General features: G+C 45.0%; 1 protein-coding gene across 3 annotated transcripts in view; it reads left to right on the top strand.

The window, feature by feature from the left end:
* LOC119955298 (lysine-specific demethylase 7B-like) overlaps positions 1-23,692 on the top strand; it is a 316,061-nt gene extending 292,369 nt beyond the window's left edge. For all 3 annotated transcript variants that reach the window (XM_038781379.1, XM_038781377.1, XM_038781378.1), the window contains 3 exons: positions 930-1,027; positions 22,282-22,570; positions 22,773-23,692. In XM_038781379.1, coding sequence (XP_038637307.1) covers positions 930-1,027; positions 22,282-22,570; positions 22,773-22,861 — 476 coding nt within the window. In that variant the 3' untranslated portion in view covers positions 22,862-23,692. The remainder of the gene's footprint in view (positions 1-929; positions 1,028-22,281; positions 22,571-22,772) is intronic.
* Positions 23,693-24,083: the final 391 nt, after the last annotated feature.

Raw genomic sequence — 24,083 nt, 5'->3', positions numbered from 1 at the left:
TCCTAACTCTCAAAGGAATGTCCAGAGTCTACAAGGCACAAGTCAGGAATATGATGGAATACACTCCACCTGTCTGGAGTGCAGCTCCAACAACACTCAAGAAAATTGACATCACCTGGGACAAAGCAGATGAGTCTTGCCGAGTTTGAGCTCCACCACTAAGGGGGTGGGAAGCCCGAGGACATTCATGATTGAGTTCTATATAAAGTCGGCCAGGTACGGTCCCGACAATACGGACCCGGCTGGGATCAATTGTAGATGGTAAATATACCAAAGTTGCATTTTGCCAACTCGGTTCGTACTCATTTGTGGCCTACTAAAGCTACCTTTGCTGCATCCCAGTAAAGAAAAGCTTTTTGAAGATAAATATGTGGCTTGTGGATCTGTTTGTAATAATAATAATCTTTACTGTCACAAGTAGGCTTACTTGTGCACTGCAATGAAGTTAACTGTGAAAATCCCCGAGTCGCCACACTCAGTGCCTGTTCGGGAACACAGAGGGAGAATTCAGAATGTCTAATTCACCTAACAGTATGTCTTTTGGGACTTAGAGGAAACCGGAGCACCCGAAGGAAACCCACACAGACATGGGGAGAACTTGCAGATTCTGCACAGACAGTGACCCAAGCCGGGAATCGAACTGGGACCCTGGCGTAGTGAAGCAACAGTGCTACCCACTGTGCTACCGTACCGTCCAAAATTTACACCCCAAGCCAGCCAGGTGTCCCAACTATCAAAATTGTTGTTTGATTTTGAATGTTGTTAATTTATTAGTAATCATGGCGGCATGGGTGGCTGCTGAGCCATGAGGCCAGCTGTGGTTCCAGTCCTTTAGGATACCGTACATTGATCTGCTATACTGTTCTAAACATACTCCTATGGACACAATCATGGCTATCAGTGATGCTGATCTGTTGTTTGTTCTACAGTTGTGGCTAATAAGCAGGAAGCTGTTGGGGAAAGCAGTGAATTGGTGAATCGTGAAGGAAGGAGCTCACTTGGAACAGCAGCCAAACTGTCAGAAGAGGTCAGACCTTAGTATCATGTGTGGATTTGAATTTTTGGGATTCACACTGTCTTGCATAGTGAGCATCCGTTTGTATTTATGCAATTAGAATGTTTATTGGAGCCACTGAACCTTTTGCTTATTGATAATTTATTTAGTTAGATAACGCAACTTTTCTTCTAAACTATGCGCGCAACCTGAAAGTTCTTGCATAGCCTGTGCATAAGTCTGCCCTTTTAAATTACTCCACATATGCAGCTGCACAGAAATTATTTAAAAGTCTCCATATTGTGCCTCAAAGTCAGACAGTGAAGGATAGAAATGGAGCTCAAACTTTTAAAGCTTTTATTCACAAACATGTTTGAAACTCTTTTTGAATAAATGTAGAGTACATAATTATTTTTTCCAATTAAGGGGCAAATTAGTTTGGCCAATCCACCTACCCCGCACATATTTGGATTGTGGGGGTGAAACCCATGCAGAAAACATGCAGAGCTACGGCGATAGAGCAGAATAAAGAAGATGATTCAATTGCTTCCTGTAGAGCTAGCATAGACTCAAGTGACCTGAATCTCCTCCTTTTGTGACAATGTCTATGACGGAAACCCCCAACAACCAGTGCTTATTTATACTTTTTGGGGTTAAATAAATGAAACTAAATTAAACAAACTGAAAAACACATAAAGGGAGTAGCACTTTAAAGGGATACTGCATCAGACAAAAACAAATGGCAAAGGAAAATTAAAATATTAAATCAAAATGTGATTAAAGGGGTCACTAAACACTCCGCTCCCTGCGGTGTCCACTGGGTGGAAGTTGTCTGCTTGTTTATCGGGGCGTAGGGGGTGTTGATGCACGCTAGCGGCATACAGTTAAACACAGACCGCAAAATTAACAGATTTCCTTATCTCTAAATAAAAATGGGAGTTTACATGTACATCCAAAATTTCAAAATAGATTAAATCAAAAATATTTACATTCTGTGCAAACTATTACATTGCAAGACACACCGTCACAATTCCTAAATGCACCTGCAGATAGCGGAACCCATTTCCCCCCCCCCCCCACCCCGGTCAGCTCAATCTCCTCCTCCAAGCACGGAAAGCTGCCATCAATAAACAGGTCCCCTGACCGCTCAAACCCCGCTCGCTGCCACATCCAAAATCGCCCCACCACAAAATCCCCAGCACAAATCAGTAGTTACCGCAAATTGGAGCCCACACCGACGCTCCCTCCACTCCCATGTGCTTCCGTCACTGTCCCCACACCCTCAAAAGCCTTCACCACCACCGGGCTTGTGGCGAACCGAGCCGGTGAGAATGGCAGAGGTGCCATTAACAGGGCCCCAAGCACAAGTGCCCTTGCATGATGCCGCCTCCACCTGCTCCCACACCCCACTACCGTCTTCCTGACCATAGCTATATTTGCCGCCCAATAATAGTTCCTAAAATTCGGTAGGGCCAGCCCCCCCTCGGCCCTGTTCCAACAGCACCTTCTTTACTCGCGGGGTTTTGCCCGCCCGCCTGCCCACACAAACCCACCACATTGACCTTCTTAAAAAGGGCTTTTGGAATAAAAATAGGGAGACGCTAGAATATGAACAAAAATCTCGGGAGAAGCGGCATCTTTACAGTCTGTACCCTTCCTGCCTGTGACAACGGGAGCATATCCCACCTTCGAAAGTCCTCCTTCACCTGCTCCACTAACCGAGTCAAATTCATTTATGTAGTTGTTCCCACCCCTGTGCCACCTGGATTTCCAAGTATCAAACTCTCTCCCACCACCTTTAACTACATCCCCCCAACCTCCTCTCATGCCTCCTCTCCTGGATTGCAAAGACTTCACCCTTGCCAATATTCAATTTATATCCCGAGAATCTGCCAAATTCCCGGATGATCCTCATAATCTCATAATGTCACCAATTCCCGCCCCCCAAGCGGGTCGGAAATATACAGGAGTAGATTGTCCGCATATAACAAGACCCTGTGCTCCACCCCCCCTCTCCCCACACTACCCCCCGCCAGTCCTTGACGCTCTCAGCGCCATTGCCAGTGGCTCTATAGTCAAGGCAAACAACAATGGGGAGAGTGGACTTCCCTGCCTCGTCTCGTGATGTAGCCTAAACTGTTCTGACCTCACTCGGTTTGTCCGCACGCTCGCCACCGGTGACCGGTACAGCAGTTGGACCCGGCCCACAAGACCCTACCCAAATGCGAACTGGCCCAAGACTTCCCACAGATACTCCCACTCCACCCGGTCAAAGGCCTTCTCCACATCTATGGTGACCTCCACCTCCCTACCCTCGGTGGGGGGGGCATCATGATCACATTTAAGAGCCTTCAAGGTTAGCCGTTAACTGCCTCCCTTTTACAAACCCCGTCTGGTCCTCTTCTGTCACCCCGGCACACAATCTTCTATTCTTGAGGCCAAGATCTTGGCCAGTAATTTGGCGTCCACGTTCAGAAGGGCGATTGGTCTGTATCATAGAATTTACAGTACAGAAGGAGGCCATTCGGCCCATCGAGTCTGCAACAGCCCTTGGAAAGAGCACCCTTCCTAAGCCCATACCTCTGACCTATCTCCGTAACCCCACCTAATCTTTTTTGGACGCTAAGGGAATTTATCATGGCCAATCCACCTAACCTGCACGTCTTTGGACTGTGGGAGGAAACCGGAGCACCCGGAGGAAACCCACACAGACACGGGGAGAACATTCAGTGATAGTGACCCAAGTTGGGAATCGAACCTGGGACCCTGGAGCTGTGAAGCACTGTGCTAACCACTATGCTACCGTGCTGCCCATATGACCCACGGTGTTCTGGGTCCTTCTCCCACTTCAGCATCAGGGAAATCGAAGTCTGTGACATCATTGGAGGAATAACCCCTCACTCCCTCGCCTCATTAAACGCCCACATCAGCAGAGGACCCATCACTCCCAAAAACTTTTTATAAAACTCCACTGGGTACCTGTCCGGCCCTAGGGCCTTGCCCGACTGCATTGCCTCCAGCCCGTCCACCACTTCAACCAGCCCAATTGGAGCTCCTAGACCCTCCATCAACTCTTCTTCCACCCTCGGAAACTCCAGCTTTCCAAAATCAGCCTCATCTCCTCCACCCCAGCTGGGGGTTCCGACTCGTACAACCTACTGTAAAATTCCTTGAACAGTCCGTTCACCCCGCTGGGTCCAAGATCGTGTTCGCCTCTATTACTCTCACTATCTGGGGAGCAGGGTAGCATGGTGGTTAGCATAAATGCTTCACAGCTCCAGGGTCCCAGGTTCGATTCCCAGCTGGGTCACTGTCTGTGTGGAGTCTGCACGTCCTCCCCCTGTATGCGTGGGTTTCCTCCGGGTGCTCCGGTTTCCTCCCACAGTCCAAAGATGTGCGGGTTAGGTGGATTGGCCGTGATAAATTGCCCGTAGTGTCCTAATAAAAGTAAGGTTAAGGGGGGGGGGTTGTTGGGTTATGGGTATAGGGTGGATACGTGGGTTTGAGTAGGGTGATCATGGCTCGGCACAACATTGAGGGCCGAAGGGCCTGTTCTGTGCTGTACTGTTCTATGTTCTATGTTCTATCTCCCTAGCCGCCTCCCATTTCCTGAGCTGATGTGCTGACGTCCTACTGTCCTTCTCCCCATATTCATACACCGCGCCTCTCGCTTTTCTCAACTGCCCCATCCCCTTCCCTGTAGATAGCAACTAAAACTCCATCTGCAGCTTCTGCCGCTCCTTCAACAGCCCTACCTCCTGGGCCTCCAAGTACCTTCTATCCACCTGGAGTATCTCCCTAACCAGCCTGTCCATCTCTGCCTGCTCCACCTTCTCCCTATGCGCCCGTATCAAAATAAACTCCTCCCCTAACTACTGCCTTCAACGTCTCCCATACCATGCCGAGATCTCCCTTGTGTCATTTATCTCCACATAATTCCGAATAGCCTCCCTCATCCGCACACCTCCTCTTCCGCTAACAGTCCTACATCTAATCTCCAGTGCCCCCACCCCCACCCCTTTACTCACCCGTAAATCCACCAGTGTGGGACATGGTCCGACATGACAATCGCAGAGTACTTGGCATCTGCCACCCCCGCCAACAGAGCCCTGTCTAAAACAAAAATATGTTCCAGTAGTACACTTTGTGTACATGGGAGAAAAAAGAAACGCCTTCGATCTTGGCCGCCCAAACTTCCACGAATCCACCCCTCGGTGCATAAAGGTTCACTAATACCACCGGCATCCCCTCCAGCTTCCCACTCACCATAATATACCTACTGCCCGAGTCCGTCACCATGCTTCCCACTTCAAATGTCACCCGTTTGTTTATCATAATCGCTACCCCTAGAGTCTAACCCCGAATGGAATATCTGCCCAACCCTTCCTCAGCCTAGTCTGATCAACTAGACTGTCTCCTGTAGCATTGCCATATCCGCCTTTCAGATGTGCGAACATGGCCCATTCAGCACGAGGGGTGTTGCCCCCCATGCCTGCCGATCAACCATAACCCTTCCGAGGCCAGTCTCCAGCCCACGTCCCGCATTTCTTCAGGCACGCCCTCAGGCGCCAATGATATCAACTCTCACCCTATCACCATTCGTCAATCCCTCCCCTGTCAGCAGGTTTCTACCGCCTCTCCCTCTCCCCACCCTCCCATAAAAAAATAACAATCCCAACCCCCATCAACAAACTTATCACTTGCTTGCCCCCCACTGCGTTTCTGTGAGCTAGCCTGCCCAGCTAGCCTGGTAGCCTCTGCCCAATGCGCCAAGCATCCTATCTCTCTCCCCCCCCCCCCCCCCCCCCCCACTGATTCCCCTCCCTCTGCTCAAGCAACTTACACATACAAACAGTAGTCCCCAACAAACATAAATAAGAAAAATTCAACCAACCATCCCCCATTGAAAACACAGCAAACCTACAAAACAAAATTGAGCTCTACAGCCCCATAGTACAAAAGTGGTTCATACAAACCAAAAGAAAAGAAGTTTAACAAGAGTTTCAAAACTTATGACACTCGCTCCAAAGTTCAATGTCCTCCATCTCCTGCCAGTCCCTCATCCCTGATAAAGTTCATTGCCTCCTCTGGCAATCTGAAGTAAAGTTCCTGGTCCTTGTACGTGACCCACAGATGTGCTGGGCACAACATGCCAAACTTCACCCCCTTCTTAAAGAGGGCCGACTTTGCCTTCTTTTGGCCAGCTCTGCACCCAGGTCCTGGTAGACGCGCAGCTCGCTGCCTTCCCATGTGCAGCGCCTTGTCTGCCTGGCCCATCTCAAAATCGAATTTCCACACCATCATCGCCCTCGGGGGCTCGTTTCTTTGCGGCTTCCTCATAAGTGCCCTGTCCACTCCCAAAGACCGAGCAATCCCTACGTGAAGTGAGCCTGGGTGAACCAGCAACTTCAAACATTCATGCCACATATGGACCAGCATCCACTCCATCATTGACCTCTTCCAGGCCGAGGATCTTTATATTCTACCTGCGCGATCTATTCTCTCGACCCTCCACTTTGTCCTGCAGCCTCCTCTGATGGTCTCTCATCTGCCCCATCTCCGCCACCATTGAGGCGTGCTGCTCATCATGCTCGCTCACTGAGTACTCCAGCTTCTGGATCACATGGCCCTGAGCCTCGAACCTCAGTTCCATAAGGATGATCCCCGCCTTTATAGAATCCATCATACTGGCCAGGTTGTCGTATTCAATATTTTCCCTGCTTCGGGACTGTGATAGAGAAATTCAAACAGCATTCATTAGGTAAGCAAAACTGAACTTTATTTACGAATTAGAACTGACGGCTAGCAGTAATGGCTGAGACTTGAAGTCGGAAAGCAGTCAAGTACAAACTGCTGAGTCCGTCCCAAGTCTGCGATATTACAGAAGAATAAGGCGATTTTTATACATTATAGGATCAAGATATAGCTTAGTCAGGAATTTGATCGAAAGTAAAACATAAGTAATAATCATTACAATGGCGTCTCCTTGTTGACCTTTAGAGGACTCGGGTCTCATGTCATTATCTTGCCTTTGTTTTAAGCGATGGACAATTTTGTTTAAGTACAGGAAGAGACAGTTTTTTAGCTTATCGTATATATTTAGACTCCTCTGGTCTCATGACGAACGCGTCTTATCTGAGTTTTAGAGTCAGCCAGTTCTCAGGTCAAGTTGACCTCGGCTGTTTGTATCTGCGCCTTAGGTTATGTGAAGTCAGTTTAAATTCAATTGTACCAAGAAGACTTGACTAGTTTTCCCATCATGCCATTATTTGCTTTGCACAATACCACACTCCCCCCTTTTGTCATATCATGACAACTAGCTAAATAGGTATATCCATGATTCATTTGAAAATGCATTTACACAAGCAGGCAAGCAATCCTATCCCTAGTAGCATTAGTAGCAGTAGAATAAAGGCCTTAAAGATCCAATCAAATAATCCATGGCCCAACCACCCTAGCCAACCCAGCGGGTTATAGTCGTGAAATTCACTGCCAATTTCTTGAATTTGAGCAGCCTGTCTCTTAATATGGTCGGCCAGGTTAGTGATATTTTCAGAGCCATCTGGGATGTAAGTACAGCACTCTTGGCCTACGATAGCGCACGTTCCTCCCTGCGAGGCTAACAGATAATCCAAAGCCAGTCGATTTTGTAATGCCACGGTCAGCCACTAGCTCAGCTGAGACCTCGGGCCAGTGCCTGTCCAGTGTCCCTGGCTTCTGTTGCTGTTACGTTTGCCAGATGTTCCAATGCTGAAGCCATGTAGATCAGTTTGTTGGAAGCCTTGCCTGTTCCATACAAGGGAAAGGCCATCATAAGGAACTGTTCCGCTTTAGAAATTGTTCTTTTTGCTCGCGAGGGGGAGTGCTTAAGGGTGGGTAGGTAACGGATTTGGGGTACGACATATCCCAAAAAGCAGGATCCTGTCCAATCAATGGGGAGCCACGGATATAAGAACATAAGAACTAGGAGCAGGAGTAGGCCATCTGGCCCCTCGAGCCTGCTCCCCCATTCAATGAGATAATGGCTGATCTTTTGTGGACTCAGCTCCACTTTCCGGCCAAACACCATAACCCTTAATCCCTTTATTCTTCAAAAAACTATCTATCTTTACCTTAAAAACATGTAATGAAGGGGCCTCAACTGCTTCACTGGGCAAGGAATTCCATAGATTCACAACCCTTTGGGTGAAGAAGTTCCTCCTAAACTCAGTCCTAAATCTACTTCCCCTTATTTTGAGGCTATGCCCCCTAGTTCTGCTTTCACCCGCCAGTGGAAACAACCTGCCCGCATCTATCCTATCTATTCCCTTCATAATTTTAAATGTTTCTATAAGATCCCCCCTCATCCTTCTAAATTCCAACGAGTACAGTCCCAGTCTACTCAACCTCTCCTCATAATCCAACCCCTTCAGCTCTGGGATTAACCTAGTGAATCTCCTCTGCACACCCTCCAGCGCCAGTACGTCCTTTCTCAAGTAAGGAGACCAAAACTGAACACACTACTCCAGGTGTGGCCGCACTAACACCTTATACAATTGCAACATAACCTCCCTAGTCTTAAACTCCATCCCTCTAGCAATGAAGGACAAAATTCCATTTGCCTTCTTAATCACCTGTTGCACTTGTAAACCAACCTTCTGTGACTCATGCACTAGCACACCCAAGTCTCTCTGAACAGCGGCATGCTTTAATATTTTATCGTTTAAATAATAATCCCGTTTGCTGTTATTCCTACCAAAATGGATAACCTCACATTTGTCAACATTGTATTCCATCTGCCAGACCCTAGCCCATTCACTTAACCTATCCAAATCCCTCTGCAGACTTCCAGTATCCTCTGCACTTTTCGCTTTACCACTCATCTTAGTGTCATCTGCAAACTTGGACACATTGCCCTTGGTCCCCAACTCCAAATCATCTATGTAAATTGTGAACAATTGTGGGCCCAACATGGATCCCTGAGGGACACCACTAGCTACTGATTGCCAACCAGAGAAACAGCCATTTATCCCAACTCTTTGCTTTCTATTAATTAACCAATCCTCTATCCATGCTACTACTTTACCCTTAATGCCATGCACCTTTATCTTATGCAGCAACCTTTTGTGTGGCACCTTGTCAAAGGCTTTCTGGAAATCCAGATATACCACATCCATCGGCTCCCCGTTATCTACTGGACTGGTAATGTCCTCAAAAAATTCCACTAAATTAGTTAGGCATGACCTGCCCTTTACGAACCCATGCTGCGTCTGCCCAATGGGACAATTTCTATCCAGATGCCTCGCAATTTCTTCCTTGATGATAGATTCCAGCATCTTACCTACTACCGAAGTTAAGCTCACTGGCCTATAATTTCCTGCTTTCTGCCTACCTCCTTTTTTAAACAGTGGCGTCACGTTTGCTAATTTCCAATCCACCGGGACCACCCCAGAGTCTAGTGAATTTCGGTAAATTATCACTAGTGCATCTGCAATTTCCCTAGCCATCTCTTTTAGCACTCTGGGATGCATTCCATCAGGGCCAGGAGACTTGTCTACCTTTAGCCCCATTAGCTTGACCATCACTCCCTCCTTAGTGATAACAATCCTCTCAAGGTCCTCACCTGTCATAGCCTCATTTCTATCAGTCGCTGGCATGTTATTTGTGTCTTCCACTGTGAAGACCGACCCAAAAAACCTGTTCAGTTCCTCAGCCATTTCCTCATTTCCCATTATTAAAACTCCCTTCTCATCCTCTAAAGGACCAATATTTACCTTAGCCACTCTTTTTTGTCTTATATATTTGTAAAAACTTTTACTGTCTGTTTTTATATTCTGAGCAAGTTTACTCTCATACTCTATCTTACACCTCTTTATAGCTTTTTTAGTAGCTTTCTGTTGCCCCCTAAAGATTTCCCAGTCCTCTAATCTCCCAGCAATCTTTGCCACTTTATATGCTTTTTCCTTCAATTTGATACTCCTCCTTATTTCCTTAGATATCCACGGTCGATTTTCCCTCTTTCTTCCGTCCTTCCTTTTTGTTGGTATAAATCTTTGCTGAGCACTGTGAAAAATCGCTTGGAAGGTTCTCCACTGTTCCTCAACTGTTCCACCATAAAGTCTTAGCTCCCAGTCTACCTTAGCTATTTCTTCTCTCATCCCCTTGTAATCTCCTTTGTTTAAACACAAAACACTAGTATTTGATTTTACTTTCTCACCCTCCATCTGTATTTTAAATTCCACCATATTGTGATCGCTCCTTCCGAGAGGACCCCTAACTATGAGATCATGAATCAACCCTGTCTCATTACACAGGACAAGATCTAGGACCGCTTGTTCCCTCGTAGGTTCCATTACATACTGTTCTAGGAAACTATCGCGGATACATTCAATAAACTCCTCCTCAAGGTTGCCTTGACCGACCTGGTTAAACCAATCGACATGTAGATTAAAATCCCCCATGATAACTGCTGTACCATTTCTACATGCATCAGTTATTTCTTTGTTTATTGCCTGCCCCACCATATCGTTATTATTTGGTGGCCGATAGACTACTCCTATCAGTGACTTTTTCGCCTTACTATTCCTGATTTCCACCCAAATGGATTCAACCTTATCCTCCATAGCACCGATGTCATCCCTTACTATTGCCCGGATGTCATCCTTAAATAACAGAGCAGCACCACCTCCCTTACCATCCACTCTGTCCTTCCGAATAGTTTGATACCCTCGGATATTTAACTCCAAGTCGTGACCATCCTTTAACCATGTTTCAGTAATGGCCACTAAATCATAGTCATTTACGATGATTTGTGCCATCAACTCATTTACTTTATTCCGAATACTACGAGCATTCTAGGACATCACTAGGACATCGGTTCCAGTCCTGCCCAGGTGCAGACCATCCGGTTTGTACTGGTCCCACCTCCCCCAGGAATTTGAATCCTCCCTCTTGCACCATCTCTCGAGCCACGCATTCATCTTATCTATCCTGACATTCCTACTCTGACTAGCTCGTGGCACTGGTAGCAATCCTGAGATTACTACCTTTGAGGTCCTACTTTTTAGTTTAACTCCTAACTCCCTGAATTCCGCTTGTAGGACCTCATCCCGTTTTTTACCAATATCGTTGGTGCCTATGTGCACCACGACAGCTGGCTGTTCACCCCCCCCCCCCCCCAGAATGTCCTGCAGCTGCTCCGCGACATCCTTGACCCTTGCACCAGGGAGGCAACATACCATCCTGGAGTCTTGATTGCGTCCACAGAATCGCCTGTCTATGCTTTAGTGCTGCATATGAAATAGGTTCCATTGTAGGCTGCAAAATCATCAGCTGATGTCATCCAGGGGATTGGAGATGTCTGTCCCAATGAACTGTTAGAGGTTATATTCCATACCCTGGACCAATCACAGTTAAACCTGCCCTTGTTGGATATGCCTGGTACCGGTCTTTGCCAGTCAATTGTAATGTTGCAACTACTTTGCCCGATTAACTTTCCTTTCTCTGATTTATTAAAACATATGGAACTTTGAACATTATACGAGTGGACAGTGAGGGAGGGTGGAGTTAGGGCATGATTATAGGTAGGTTGATACGAAGCTGAAAATTTAGTCATGTCATAGCCAGCAGATCTCCATATTTTCATATTCCCCCTATCTCCCCTGATTCCTGTTTGATTTTGTCGTAAAATCCATTCAACTGTCTGCGGTATGAAAGGGGAGAGATTGGAGAGGGATTCCTTCCCTTGACTGGACGGGGATGTGTGTACAAACCCAACACTTGCTAATATTCAATTTTTCGGCGTAAAGATATGACATATGTAAATAGGTATTGGAAGGCAGGTCTCGTTTAGTTCATTTTTTTACTACCGGGTGGCCATTAAGGTTAAATAGTCCAGAAAGTCCAAAAATTATACTGAAGATCTTCATCCTGTGTTCTCGTCTGGGTTGGAGACTATCTTCTTGCAATCGAATAGATGTATCCAACTGGCACGCCCTTCAAGTTTGACCGAAGTTGGCGTCGTCAGTAGTACGAGGAAGGGTCCGCTCCAGCATTGTCCTAGTTTCTTTCTGTCCCAGTTTTTTTACCAACACGAGGTCTCCGGATTTGACCACTGGATATCGAGGGACGGCTGTCCCTGTCGTTACTGGTAGATGTACCTGTTTTACCTGTGAGTGAAGAAACTTCAAAGAAAGTGTTAATTGATTGAAATAGTTCTGCATTTGTTCCCCCATCACATGGAGGTCTACTCCCTCTAGGGGTTTTTCATGGGCATCCCAGGGAGTCCTCATTGGCCGACCATAGACTATCTCTGCAGCTGACAGTCCGGTCCGCGAATGGGGAGTCACTCGCATGTGAAACAGTGCCAAAGGTAATACTTTTAGCCAATTTAACCCAGTTTCTTCAGTTAATTTAGATAATTTTTCTTTTAAAGTCCCGTTGGCTCTTTCCAGAATTCCTGCTGCCTGCGGGTGATACGCGCAGTGCAGTTGCTGTTTAATTACAAGGGCTTTGCACAATTCAGTATTGATCCGAGCTACAAAATGTGGTCCATTGTCTGAGCTCACTATTTTGGGTACCTCAAAACGAGGAATGACTTCCGTTAACAACAACTTCACTACTGTATGTGCCGTACAATTAGTGGTGGGGAAGGCTTCAATCCATTTACTAAACACATCGATTATTACTAAACAATATTTATAGCACTGTGCTTTTGGCAATTCGATAAAATCAAGCTGCATATAAGCAAAAGGATCATCTGGCAAGGGGGTGGTTCCCGGAGGGCATTTAATACCTTTACCCTTATTATGTTTCATGCAAATGACTCATCGATCCAGCCGCGTTTGCGCTGCTGTATTCAAATCTGGGTGCCACCAAGTTTTTAGGAGTAGCTGTACCACTCCCTCCTTGCCAAGATGGGTACAAGAATGCAAATAATCAACAAGTAACGGCAATAAAGAATTCGGAATACAAACTTGACCAACTGGAGTCAGCCAGAGGACTCGTGTCAAGGAGTGCGAACACCCCATTGACTTCCATAGTGTTCGCTCAGAATCAGAGGCCTCCCTCTGTAAATTTTGAACTTCAGTTATCTCTGGCATGCCCTTTGTCCGCAATGCAGGTACCTGGTTTAAAGCCTGATTAGCCCCACTGGGAACAATTAAAGAGGTTGATGAAGCTGCAGTTTTAGCAGCTGAATCAGCACGGGTATTTCCTAATTGAACAGGAGTGTCACCCTTCGTGTGCGCAACGCATTTAATAACTGCCAATTGACGGGGAAGCTGAGTAGCATCAAGGAGATTTTTAACCCAAAGAGCATTTTGAATGGGAGTCCCGGCAGAGGTGAGAAAACCTCGCTGTTGCCAGAGGCGGCCGAAATCATGGGGTCACGCCAAAGGCATACCTAGAATCAGTGTAAACATTAGTACTTTTATCTGTGGCTAAAATACATGCTTGAGTAAGGGCGAATAGCTCGGCTTTTTGTGCAGAGACAGGGGTCTGGAAGGCTGCTGCTTCCTGCCTGTCAGTGTCGGTTACCACGGCATATCCCGACTGTGGGACGCCAAATGGGGAAATGGAAGAACTGCCATCAACATAAAAAATTAGATCTCGATTATCAGTAGGCCTGTCTGTTAAATCCGGGCGAGGTGCGGTAAGGAAGTGATTCCGAAGCAAACAATTGTGTAGTGGGTCCTCAAGGTTATCAGGGGGTTGTTCAAGGAACACAGCAGGATCCAAGGTTGAACAATAATGAAAAGAGAGGTAGGGGCTTTGCAATAGTGAAACCTCATATCGGCTCAATCGCGCTTGAGTCAGATGCTGGGTTTGCTGAGACGTTAGGAGAGCCACAATAGTGTGAAGTATGCACTTGTACTGGCTGGTGAAGGGCCAGATTAGAGGCTGCCTGGGCTAACAAATGGACAGCCGTAAGAATTTGGGTGCAGGGAGGTAGACCACAAGCTACAGGATCTAATTTGGTAGAATAGTAGGCGACCGGACGACGCCGGTCACCGTGTTCTTGTGTAAGAACACCAGTGGCGCATTTATCAAGAACATTAACATACAGCTGAAAGGGTCTGTCATACATAGGTCGTCCTAGCGCTGGGGCGGTAGCCAGGGCGTTTTTCAGAGTAATAAAAGATTGCTTTGCTGAATCAGGTAGTTCAAACTTAAGAGGAGCATTTTGAGAGGAGTACGGAGTTAATTCTTTAGTATGCACAGTAACATTCGGAATCCACTGTCTGCAAAAGAATTTAGAATTTAGAACAGTACAGCACAGAACAGGCCCTTCGGCCCTCAATGTTGTGCCGAGCCATGATCACCCTACTCAAACCCACGTATCCACCCTATACCCGTAACCCAACAACCCCCCCCCCCCCCCTTAACCTTACTTTTATTAGGACACTACGGGCAATTTATCACGGCCAATCCACCTAACCCGCACATCTTTGGACTGTGGGAAGAAACCGGAGCACCCACGGGAAACCCACGCACACACGGGGAGGACGTGCAGACTCCACACAGACAGTGACCCAGCCGGGAATCGAACCTGGGACCCTGGAGCTGTGAAGCATTTATGCTAACCACCATGCTACCCTGCTGCCCAAAAGTTTACTAATCCTAAAAAGGCTCGCACCTGCTTGGGCGATGTAGGAAATGGGGTCTGCAGTATAGGAGTAATGCGTTCCTGAGTAAGGGAGCGATCAGTAGCACTTATTAGGACACCCAAAAATTTGACTTGTTGTTGGCCTTTATGAACTTTAGCGGGCGGGATGACATATCCCCATGAATGAAGACAGATGAGCAGGTAAAAGGTGTCACGCTGGTTAGCGATGAAATCAGGGCTGGCAAGGAGTAAGTCATCAACATATTGAATGATGGTGGAGCCACCAGGAGGTGCTAATGTCACTAACTGGGAGTGCAATGCCTGTGAGAAAAGGGTTGGAGAATGAATGAAACCGTGTGGAAGTCGAGTCCAAGTGTGTTGCGTCCCCTTAAATGTAAAGGCAAACAAATACTGTGATTCAGGGGCGAGGGGTATCGTAAAAAAGGCCTGTTGCAAATCAACAAGGGTAAAAAATAGCTGCTTCCGGTGGGACATTGCTAAGGATTGTCGCTGGATTTGGGACAATAGGATGTAAGGGTTCAACTATCTGATTAATAAGCCGGAGGTCTTGGACTAAACGCCATTCGGATGGTCTTCCTATCTTAGGAAGTGGAAGAATCGGGGTATTACAGGGCGATTGGCATGGTATCAGAATTCCCTGTTGGAGGAATGATTGAATCATGACCGAGACTCCTTCTTCAGCCTCGGGCCGCAAAGGGTGCTGTGAAATAGAGGGTAAGGGCATATCAGGTTTGATTCTAATAACAACAGGAGGGACATTAGTGAGACCAACTTCGTGTTTGGAGGCTGCCAATAAATCTGCGGGTAGTTCAGGAGTCGTAGATTGGGCTGAATGATGATGGTGCAGTGTGCCAATGAGGACAAATGGGCGTTTAAAATATTCTAACGTTCCTTAGACAAGAAAGGCAGACCCTTCTTTTGTCTTGATAAATGCTCTCCAAATCGGGCGAGCTTACTGTATGATCGTAGCAAAGAGTGACATGTGGATTGGGAATATCTAAGGGAGGAGAAAAGTGTGAGGGATCAAAATCAATCGACCACCACTGTGGAGTAGTGAATAGGGGAAAGTTTCGAAGCTGGGCCTGCGGGATAGGTGATATGGTAATGCGGTTATCAAGGCTTGGGTCACTATATTCTCTCATCTGGACTCTATCGGGTGTTTTAATAGCTGTGCCCAAGTGTCATTAATCTTTTGTAAGACTTCCTGCAGTTTTTAGATTTTTATGTTTTTAAACAGTGGTACTCAGGGTTAACGTTAGCTGCCAGCATAGAACAGAGAGCAATCAGGCGCAGGCTCAGAAGTTATTAAATCTTGCAGTTGGTGACCTCGTATTTGAGACAGTTCTATAAACATACCATTATCAATTCGATGTATTACCGCTCCGAATTTGCAGTGTCTGTCTGCCTAATAGGGTCAGGTGTCGTTAGTTGAGGTACAGCCTTACTGCGAGAAGGTTATGAGTGGGACATATTTCAGTCAATTTTCAATATTTGCTATTTAACCAGTTTTTTGGAAAGAGACATTACTGGATGTTTATTATTTCTTTTTATTTCAAATGAACTGAACCACCGCCGAGTCTATCTGGACCGCCTGAAATGATCTGAAGTTATTTTAGACAAGAATCCATTGTTAAGTTCCTAACCGTAATCTTGTATTGACTTTGCTCCGCTTTTTTTTCATTTTGGGAGATTTGTCATCCTCAGATATTCCTGAACAAAAACTAATGGAGTGTTTTAGCCCCTTTCTGATCAAGGTGGATAGCCTAACTTGGTTCTTTTCCATATGAAAAATGAAATGAAAAATGCGCATTCCGTTTTCAAGACCTGTCAATTCTATATCCAATGTTAATTCTTTATCCTGCCAGCTGGCTAACAAGGAGGCATCCTTCAATTTTGGACAATATTCCCTCCATAGAGCAACTAACGTTTTAGCAGTTGACCCCCTATTATTTTCCTAAATCACTTGTTGAGCTTCTATCACTGTTGATAGGTCTTTAGTTCCCCCCAGTATTGTTCACACAGCGTTTGCAGTGCGCTGCCATTTTCAAAAGTTGTATCTAAAGTTTTACCCATTGCACCCTTTCTCTGATACCAGATGGTCCTTCCGATTACAATTTTAACAATTGATTAAGGAAATTACGTGTGTGATATTTTATGTCAGGGTCCGCACGCTTTTTGCCCTGTTTATGTGTTGTTAAGCAGAGTTATCCGCATCTGCAGGAGATTATAATTTAAATCACGGAGTAATCGCGCTCCGTACAAACCAATTAACAGCTCGAAGGTGACAGTTATGTCACCCGCTTTACAAAGTTAACGGGAACCTTTTATCGCGAAGATTTCAAGTAATAACAAGATATCTCTTTACCTCTTTCAAATAATCACAGCTTGAAACATAATTTTTAAAGTCAAAGTCTGAAAAATGAAATATGAATTCTTTCCTTCTCTCTCTTATCTATCTCTCTCCCTCTCTACATAACTCTGTCTGTCTTTGGAACTCTTGTTGCTCTTTCTCTTTATCTGCCTACCTCTCCATCTCTGCCTCTCCCTGACTCGCTCTCTCTCGCGCTCTCTAACAGTTCCTGTCTCTGTCACTGGCTCTCTCTCTCTCCTTCAATCTCTTCCTCTGTCTCTCTTTCTCTCTCTTGGATTCAGCCCTTGTCCTTGGGGACAAATTTTGAACAAAAATTTTTCATTCTCCTTTGAAAACTTATCTGTGTTATTCCATTTAAGTCAATTTGCACTGATTAATTTTAGAGGCATTAGCTGTTCTCTGAGACGTATTTCTTCGTTTGTCAATTCAGAAAAGACCAACTGTCTGCTGAAATGGTTAATGTTTCCTGTGCAGAATCTAAGGGGCGGAGAACTTGGCGTGATGCCATTTACGTCTTTTCACGCAATCTAAAAACTTATTCATATTTCAATTACTCTTATTTGTAAAGTTACTTTCTTTTAAACTGATATAGTGTGAACTGAACAACTTTGAAACATTTTGGGAAGCTTGGGAACATTTGCAAGAGGAAATATGAATGTTTTGCCATTAGTTTAAAAACAATTTGAATATGCATATTGTTGTCCTTTAGAAGAACCACTTGTTATCATAATAAGGCCAGTACAACATTCCAAGCAGTAGTCAGTTTACATCATCTGATCTACTAAATTTCGTTCAAAAGCAATGTTAAACTTTAGTCATTATTGCCAGCATGCTTCTAAATTGGTAACTCATTAACTTCACTTCTATAATTCCCTTATTGTGGATCGTTTAATCAACACCTTTTAGTCAATTATCATGTTTTCTGTAGAGAAGGGTTGTTCGATATTTACGGCTTGTGTCTGTGACCGAGTGCGTGTCGCTAAGGGGGACACGTTAGCGGGAGTTTCATTGGTAATGGGATCAGAAGGTGGAGTCAAGACTTGGGGCAGTGGCATTGTAGGATCGGGGAGCGCAAAATGAGGGTGGGGTTCAGGGTTCAAATCCTCCTCCTCTTCCATATCGCCTGAATAGGGGAACATCGGCATGCCAGAGCAACTGGGAGGATCCTCCTTTCCTATAATCTGATTGGCCAGTCCTACTTTTCTGCTAACAGGAGGTTTGTTATTGCCAAATTGCTTTTTTAGTGTTTTTTGACTGTTTTCTATCCCAAAGCTCACATTACAATTTTAAAGTCTCCCAATCTTTCGCTTTACCATTCACACACTCATCAATCCCTTTTTTGCGGGTGTTATCTCTCAAACTCATTAATAGTGATTGTTCGTTGCGTTAAGTGGACTGTTTTTTTCCACTGTAAAATTAAACAATTTGAAGCCAGCATTTTTTCCCCAGATTGCTTTTTTTTTCTGCATCAATGCTATTGTCAAAGTTCCAAGATCCCTGTGTTACCTAGTGGCCAGATATCGTTACCTAATGTATTGTTTAAAGCAGCGCTGTAGCCAATCTTTGAATATTACGTTCTTGGGAAGGGGTTTCTAAACACATGAAAAATAGAGGAGAGTTGCCGCTAGTTTTATCTAAAGTTTGTCCCTAATGTCAGTAAAAATGTGCCCCAGGCAAAAAAAAAACGCTCAAACAAAATTTCTGGTACCAAATCAAATTGGAGGGTCCTTGACCCCAAAAAAATACTGACAGGGTCCCTGACCCGAAAAAATTATTGACAGGGTCCCTGACCCCAAAAAATTACTGAGAGGGTCCCTGACCCCAAAAAATTACTGACAGGGTCCCTGACCCCAAATTTATTGACAGCCTGTATAAATCTGATGCGGATGAAAAACGAGATCAACAAGGTCCCTGACCTGCGGCTAATCACAATCGGGTCCCTGACCCCAAAACACTTTACTCACAATCAAATTTAGATTCGAGAACCGTCACCTGTTTAGTTACTTCCGTCAGGGATGAGGGGTCGCAGCACAGATCCGAGATAGAGAGAGACCAAGGTCAATCTTACCTTGTGCCGGCGTCTGTCTCTGTAATCCGGTCATGGCTTTGATCACTTTTTCTCAGTCCCTCATGGAAGCTCACTTCAGGATATTGGATTTTTTCTCGCAGCGCCAAATGTCTTATTCAATATTTTCCCCGCTTCGGGACTGTGATAGAGAAATTCAAACAGCATTCATTAGGTAAGCAAAACTGAACTTTATTTACGAATTAGAACTGACTGCTAGCAGTAATGGCTGAGACTTGAAGTCGGAAAGCAGTCAAGTACAAACTACTGAGTCCGTCCCAAGTCTGCGATATTACAGAAGAATAAGGCGATTTTTATACGTTATAGGATCAAGATATAGCTTGGTCAGGAATTTGATCGAAAGTAAAACATAAGTAATAATCATTACAATGGCGTCTCCTTGTTGACCTTTAGAGGACTCGGGTCTCATGTCATTATCTTGTCTTTGGGGGGCAGCACGGTGGCCTAGTGGTTAGCACAACCGCCTCGCGGCGCTGAGGTCCCAGGTTCGATCCCGGCTCTGGGTCACTGTCCGTGTGGAGTTTGCACATTCTCCCCGTGTCTGCGTGGGTTTCACCCCCACAACCCAAAAACGTGCAAGCTAGGTGGATTGGCCACGCTAAATTGCCCCTTAATTGGAAAAATGATTGGGTACACTAAATTTATTTTAAAAAATAAAATAAAATAATTATCTTGTCTTTGTTTTAAGCGATGGACAATTTTGTTTAAGTACAGGAAGAGACAGTTTTTTAGCTTATCGTATATATTTAGACTCCTCTGGTCTCATGACGAACGCGTCTTATCTGAGTTTTAGAGTCAGCCAGTTCTCAGGTCAAGTTGACCTCGGCTGTTTGTATCTGTGCCTTAGGTTATGTGAAGTCAGTTTAAATTCAATTGTACCAAGAAGACTTGACTAGTTTTCCCATCATGCCATTATTTGCTACGCACAATACCACAAGGTCCTTCCTCTTCCTAAACATCTCATCCAGAAAAGCCACAAGTTCATCCGTTGATCACTGGCCTGCAGACTCGGACCCTGACCCTCTGCCATCTTCCCTGTGTCGCAGGCTCCAAACCGGTTTTCAACCTCTTTTTAGAAGGGCACTGAACTTTGCACACTTCTGGTCCACTAATCCATAAATCGGTGGGATATTCTCATCTTTCACCTCATCTTATACTGCCACTCAGTTCCACCATAAATCGGGGGAAAAGATCCAAAAAATCCTCCACAAGTGGAGCCACCAAATGTGCGATCACTCACACCATGGTCGCCACCGGACGTTGATCATTTTCTTCTATTTTTAAACAGATGGACATTGCTGGCTGGGCCAGCATTTATTGCCCTTTAGCAATTGGTGAGTGAGTAGGTGAGCTGTCTTCTTGAACCACTGTGATCCACTTCATTCCCCCACTGATTGAGTTTGGACTCTTTGAATATTGGAGGATACTCATCCTCCAACAATTTAAACTTGCTTTCTGCAATGTCCCACAGTTCCTACTAGACTTGTATCTAAATTGTTTTTCCTTGGCTTCCATCCTTCACCTTTCGGCAACTATTGTCTTAACTGCAGAAAGTTAGATTGTGTAGGATTGAATTTGAGCCAGTCAAATTTTATAAATTTAGAGTACCAAATTATTTTTTTCCAATTAAGGGGCAATTTAGCATTTCTGCCTCTGGAGAGAGTTCAGGCAATGCCCTATTGGACCCCCCTCCCACCCCCTCCCTTTATCAACACTCCAACACCCTCGTTTCCCCCCCCCCCCACCCCCTTCCTTTCCCTTCTGTTGGTACAGAGGCGAGGGTATCTGGTCTCTCCAGCGCAAAGTTTAGTGTTTGTACTACTTTGTTTTTTGTAGAAACATGTTGTGAACTGTTTTAATAATCTGAGTATCCACTTCCCCGTAGGTTGGTACTGAGGGGAGGATATCCTGTTTCTCCAACACAAAATTAGTGTTTGTACCGTTTGGCCTTGCATAGAAAATACAGTGCAGAAGGAGGCCATTCAGCCCATCGAGTCTGCACCGGCCCACTTAAGCCCTCACTTCCACCCTATTCCCCGTGACCCCTCCTAACCTTTTTGGTCACTAAGGGCAATTTATCATCACCAATCCACCTAACCTGCACGTCTTTGGACTGTGGGAGGAAACCGGAGCACCCGGAGGAAACCCACGCAGACACTGGGAGAACGTGGAGACTCCACACAGACAGTGACCCAGCGGGGAATCGAACCTGGGACCCTGGTGCTGTGAAGCCACAGTGCTAGCCACTTGTGCTACCATGCTGCCTTGTATATATTTTTTACTGTTTTAATAAAAAGATATGGCCAATCCACCTAGCCTGCACATCTTTTGGGTTGTGGGGGCGAAACCCACACAAACACGGGGAGAATGTACAAATTCCACATGGACAGTGACCCAGAGCCGGAATTGAACCTGGGACCACGGTGCTGTGAGGCAGCAGGGCTAACCCTCTGCGCCACCATGCTGCCACTAGAGCTGGTCTTTACCTTGGTCAGCTTTTACTCCGAGACATAGCTTGCCAAATTTGCACCTTCAAACCCAATACCCAGTTTAGTCTCTGTATTCATAGGCATACAAGTGAATATCCAGTAAATTCCCACCACCTGCATACATTCCACACAATTTAAAACCACCCACTTAAATTGTCTCTGCCCTACAAAACAATGTAGAGGTACTTTGCTGCTTATTAGAATATCTTTGGGAAAAAAAATTAACTTTCTTGTAGGCCATTGTGCATTTGGCTTTGCCTAATTGAATGTTTCTATGCTAATCAGGGTTTTAGCTATTGAGGTTTTCTAAAACACCTGCCTTAATTGGAAGTTATGTTTTACCATGTCTACTTTTGTTTGTGTAGTTCCACCCTGTGTTGGAGTCTAGACCAAGATAAAATAACTGACCTAACCAGATTTTCACAGATTGATCTTCATTGCTGCTGACTCGGGGGATTTCTGCTGGATCTCTACAGTGAGTAGCACTGAACCTCGGTTCCTACTGTGGTCCCTGCCACGCTAGAGAAGAACTGGATCAGCTGTCAATCACCAAATATTGCAAGTGACTGTCAACATTGTCCAGATTCTCATATGTTGATCATGTTGGACTTTGTGAGATACCAGAGGGATCATGTGATGACGGATCGAGGCTCAGCTTCTGGAAGGGCGAGATTAATGTGGTCGGGATTACCCAGCTAAATGAATACATGTTGAGGTCATTTTGGTTTTTTTTAGGTACGGATGAAGGAAACGAAACACCTTAGAAAAGAATGTTTATCATTGGTGAGGCAAAGCATTCGGGAAAACAAGAATTTGGTGGAAGATCGTGTCATCAAAGAGAATCCAATTTCTCCAGATTCTCTGACTGTAGTGTATAGATCAGTAGCTAATCATGTCTGGGGACAGAATAATAATGAGAGCCTGGGCCCAATGCATCATTTAATGCCAACATCACCATCAATGCATCCATCCAGCAAGAGGACCCTGTCCAATCCACCGCCTGTCAGCAATCAGGCAACAAAAGGTCAGTGAGCTTCATAACCCAAGAACTTTCTTGTCAGGCACAAAGAGAGACCATATCATCCTCGTGCATTGCTGATCAGAGAGCGTGTTTGCCACTGGCGGGGGAAGTAGTCACCGTGTATATTTGAGAATATTTGAATGCTGTAATGTTTGAATGATTGTAATTGTAAACTGATCATCTTAATTTTGAAACTCTTTGTCAGGAAAGCGTCCAAAGAAAGGGATGGCGACTGCAAAGCAACGACTGGGAAAGATTCTGAAGCTGAACAGGAGTGGTCGCCTCTTCCTTTAGAATGACAGACCAGCAATGTACCAAAGTGGATCCTGGTCTGACTGCACATATGGCAATCCTTTGGATGGATTCTGCCTGACAAGCAATTGCACAGATGAGCAATAATAGTGGAGCTGGACTTGGGGAGAGAAATGACTGGAAATATGAAACATTGACAAATGTTCTAGATTTGCGGGCAGTTTTTAGAGAATAGTATTCTGACTTTACTGACCCTTCTGTTGTATAATTTATTTCTTACATATTATTTGATGCATTTTTAATTTGACAGCTTTTTTTTAAAAGAGATAACTATTTATTGATGAATTTGTCTGATTAACTCCAACTAAATAATAAGTTAGATATAAAATATGGAACCATTTTTCCAGCTGACATTTCTTTTTAATTATTTCACTGAAGAGCTCAATGTGATGGGCTTTTTGTTTGTCTTACGATGTCTGAAATCGACACATCAACTTTTTCTATTTGAACAGTTTGCTGATCATTTTGTTGTGGGTAACTGACTTAAAGAATTTGCTGATTTCAAAATTGAATGAATTAATATCAACATCACCATGGTTTATCAGTCCCTTCAAATGAGGATGATGTTCACCAGGCTTCATGTGTGCCCTCACCACTCGAACCAATCCTGCAACCGAGGTCTTTGGGCAAAAAGGAAAAGAGTTTCACTGCAGGGTTCTGCTCTTTCTCTTGCTTTCATCACTGCCGCATGATCAATTTCAGAATGTGCTCTGCCTTGACAGACCCAATGCAAGTTCTTCCTACTCAGCAATGTCAAATTGTCTTCTTTTCAATGAGGCCTTCACAATATCCTTAAAACATTTTTTCTGACAACCTTGAGGTCAGGTGACTTATTTGAATTGTGAAATGAGAATCTGATTATTTAGCCAATAGCATTCAGACCAGCAGAACTAGTTTAGTTCTGTCGCACGGAGAAAGACGCAAATAACCTGCCAGATATGCGAGGGAACCAAAGGTCTATTGAGAAGGAGGAATTAAAGAAATTAGTATTGCTAAAAAAATAGTGCTGGAGAAATGAATGGGCCTGATAATCTACATGCCAGGGTGTAAAGGAGGTGGCCATCAAGTAAGTTGGTTGTCATCTTCCAAATTTCTGTAGATTCTAAACAGTCCTGGCAGCTTGCAGTGTGGCAAATGTAATCCCGTTATTTAAAAAAGGAGGGAGGGAGAAAACGGGAAATAACAGACCGGTTAGTCCAACAGA

Source organism: Scyliorhinus canicula, chromosome 20, assembly GCF_902713615.1.
Source record: "Scyliorhinus canicula chromosome 20, sScyCan1.1, whole genome shotgun sequence".
Classification (NCBI taxonomy): domain Eukaryota; kingdom Metazoa; phylum Chordata; class Chondrichthyes; order Carcharhiniformes; family Scyliorhinidae; genus Scyliorhinus; species Scyliorhinus canicula.
This window is presented reverse-complemented; position numbering and strand designations above follow the sequence as displayed.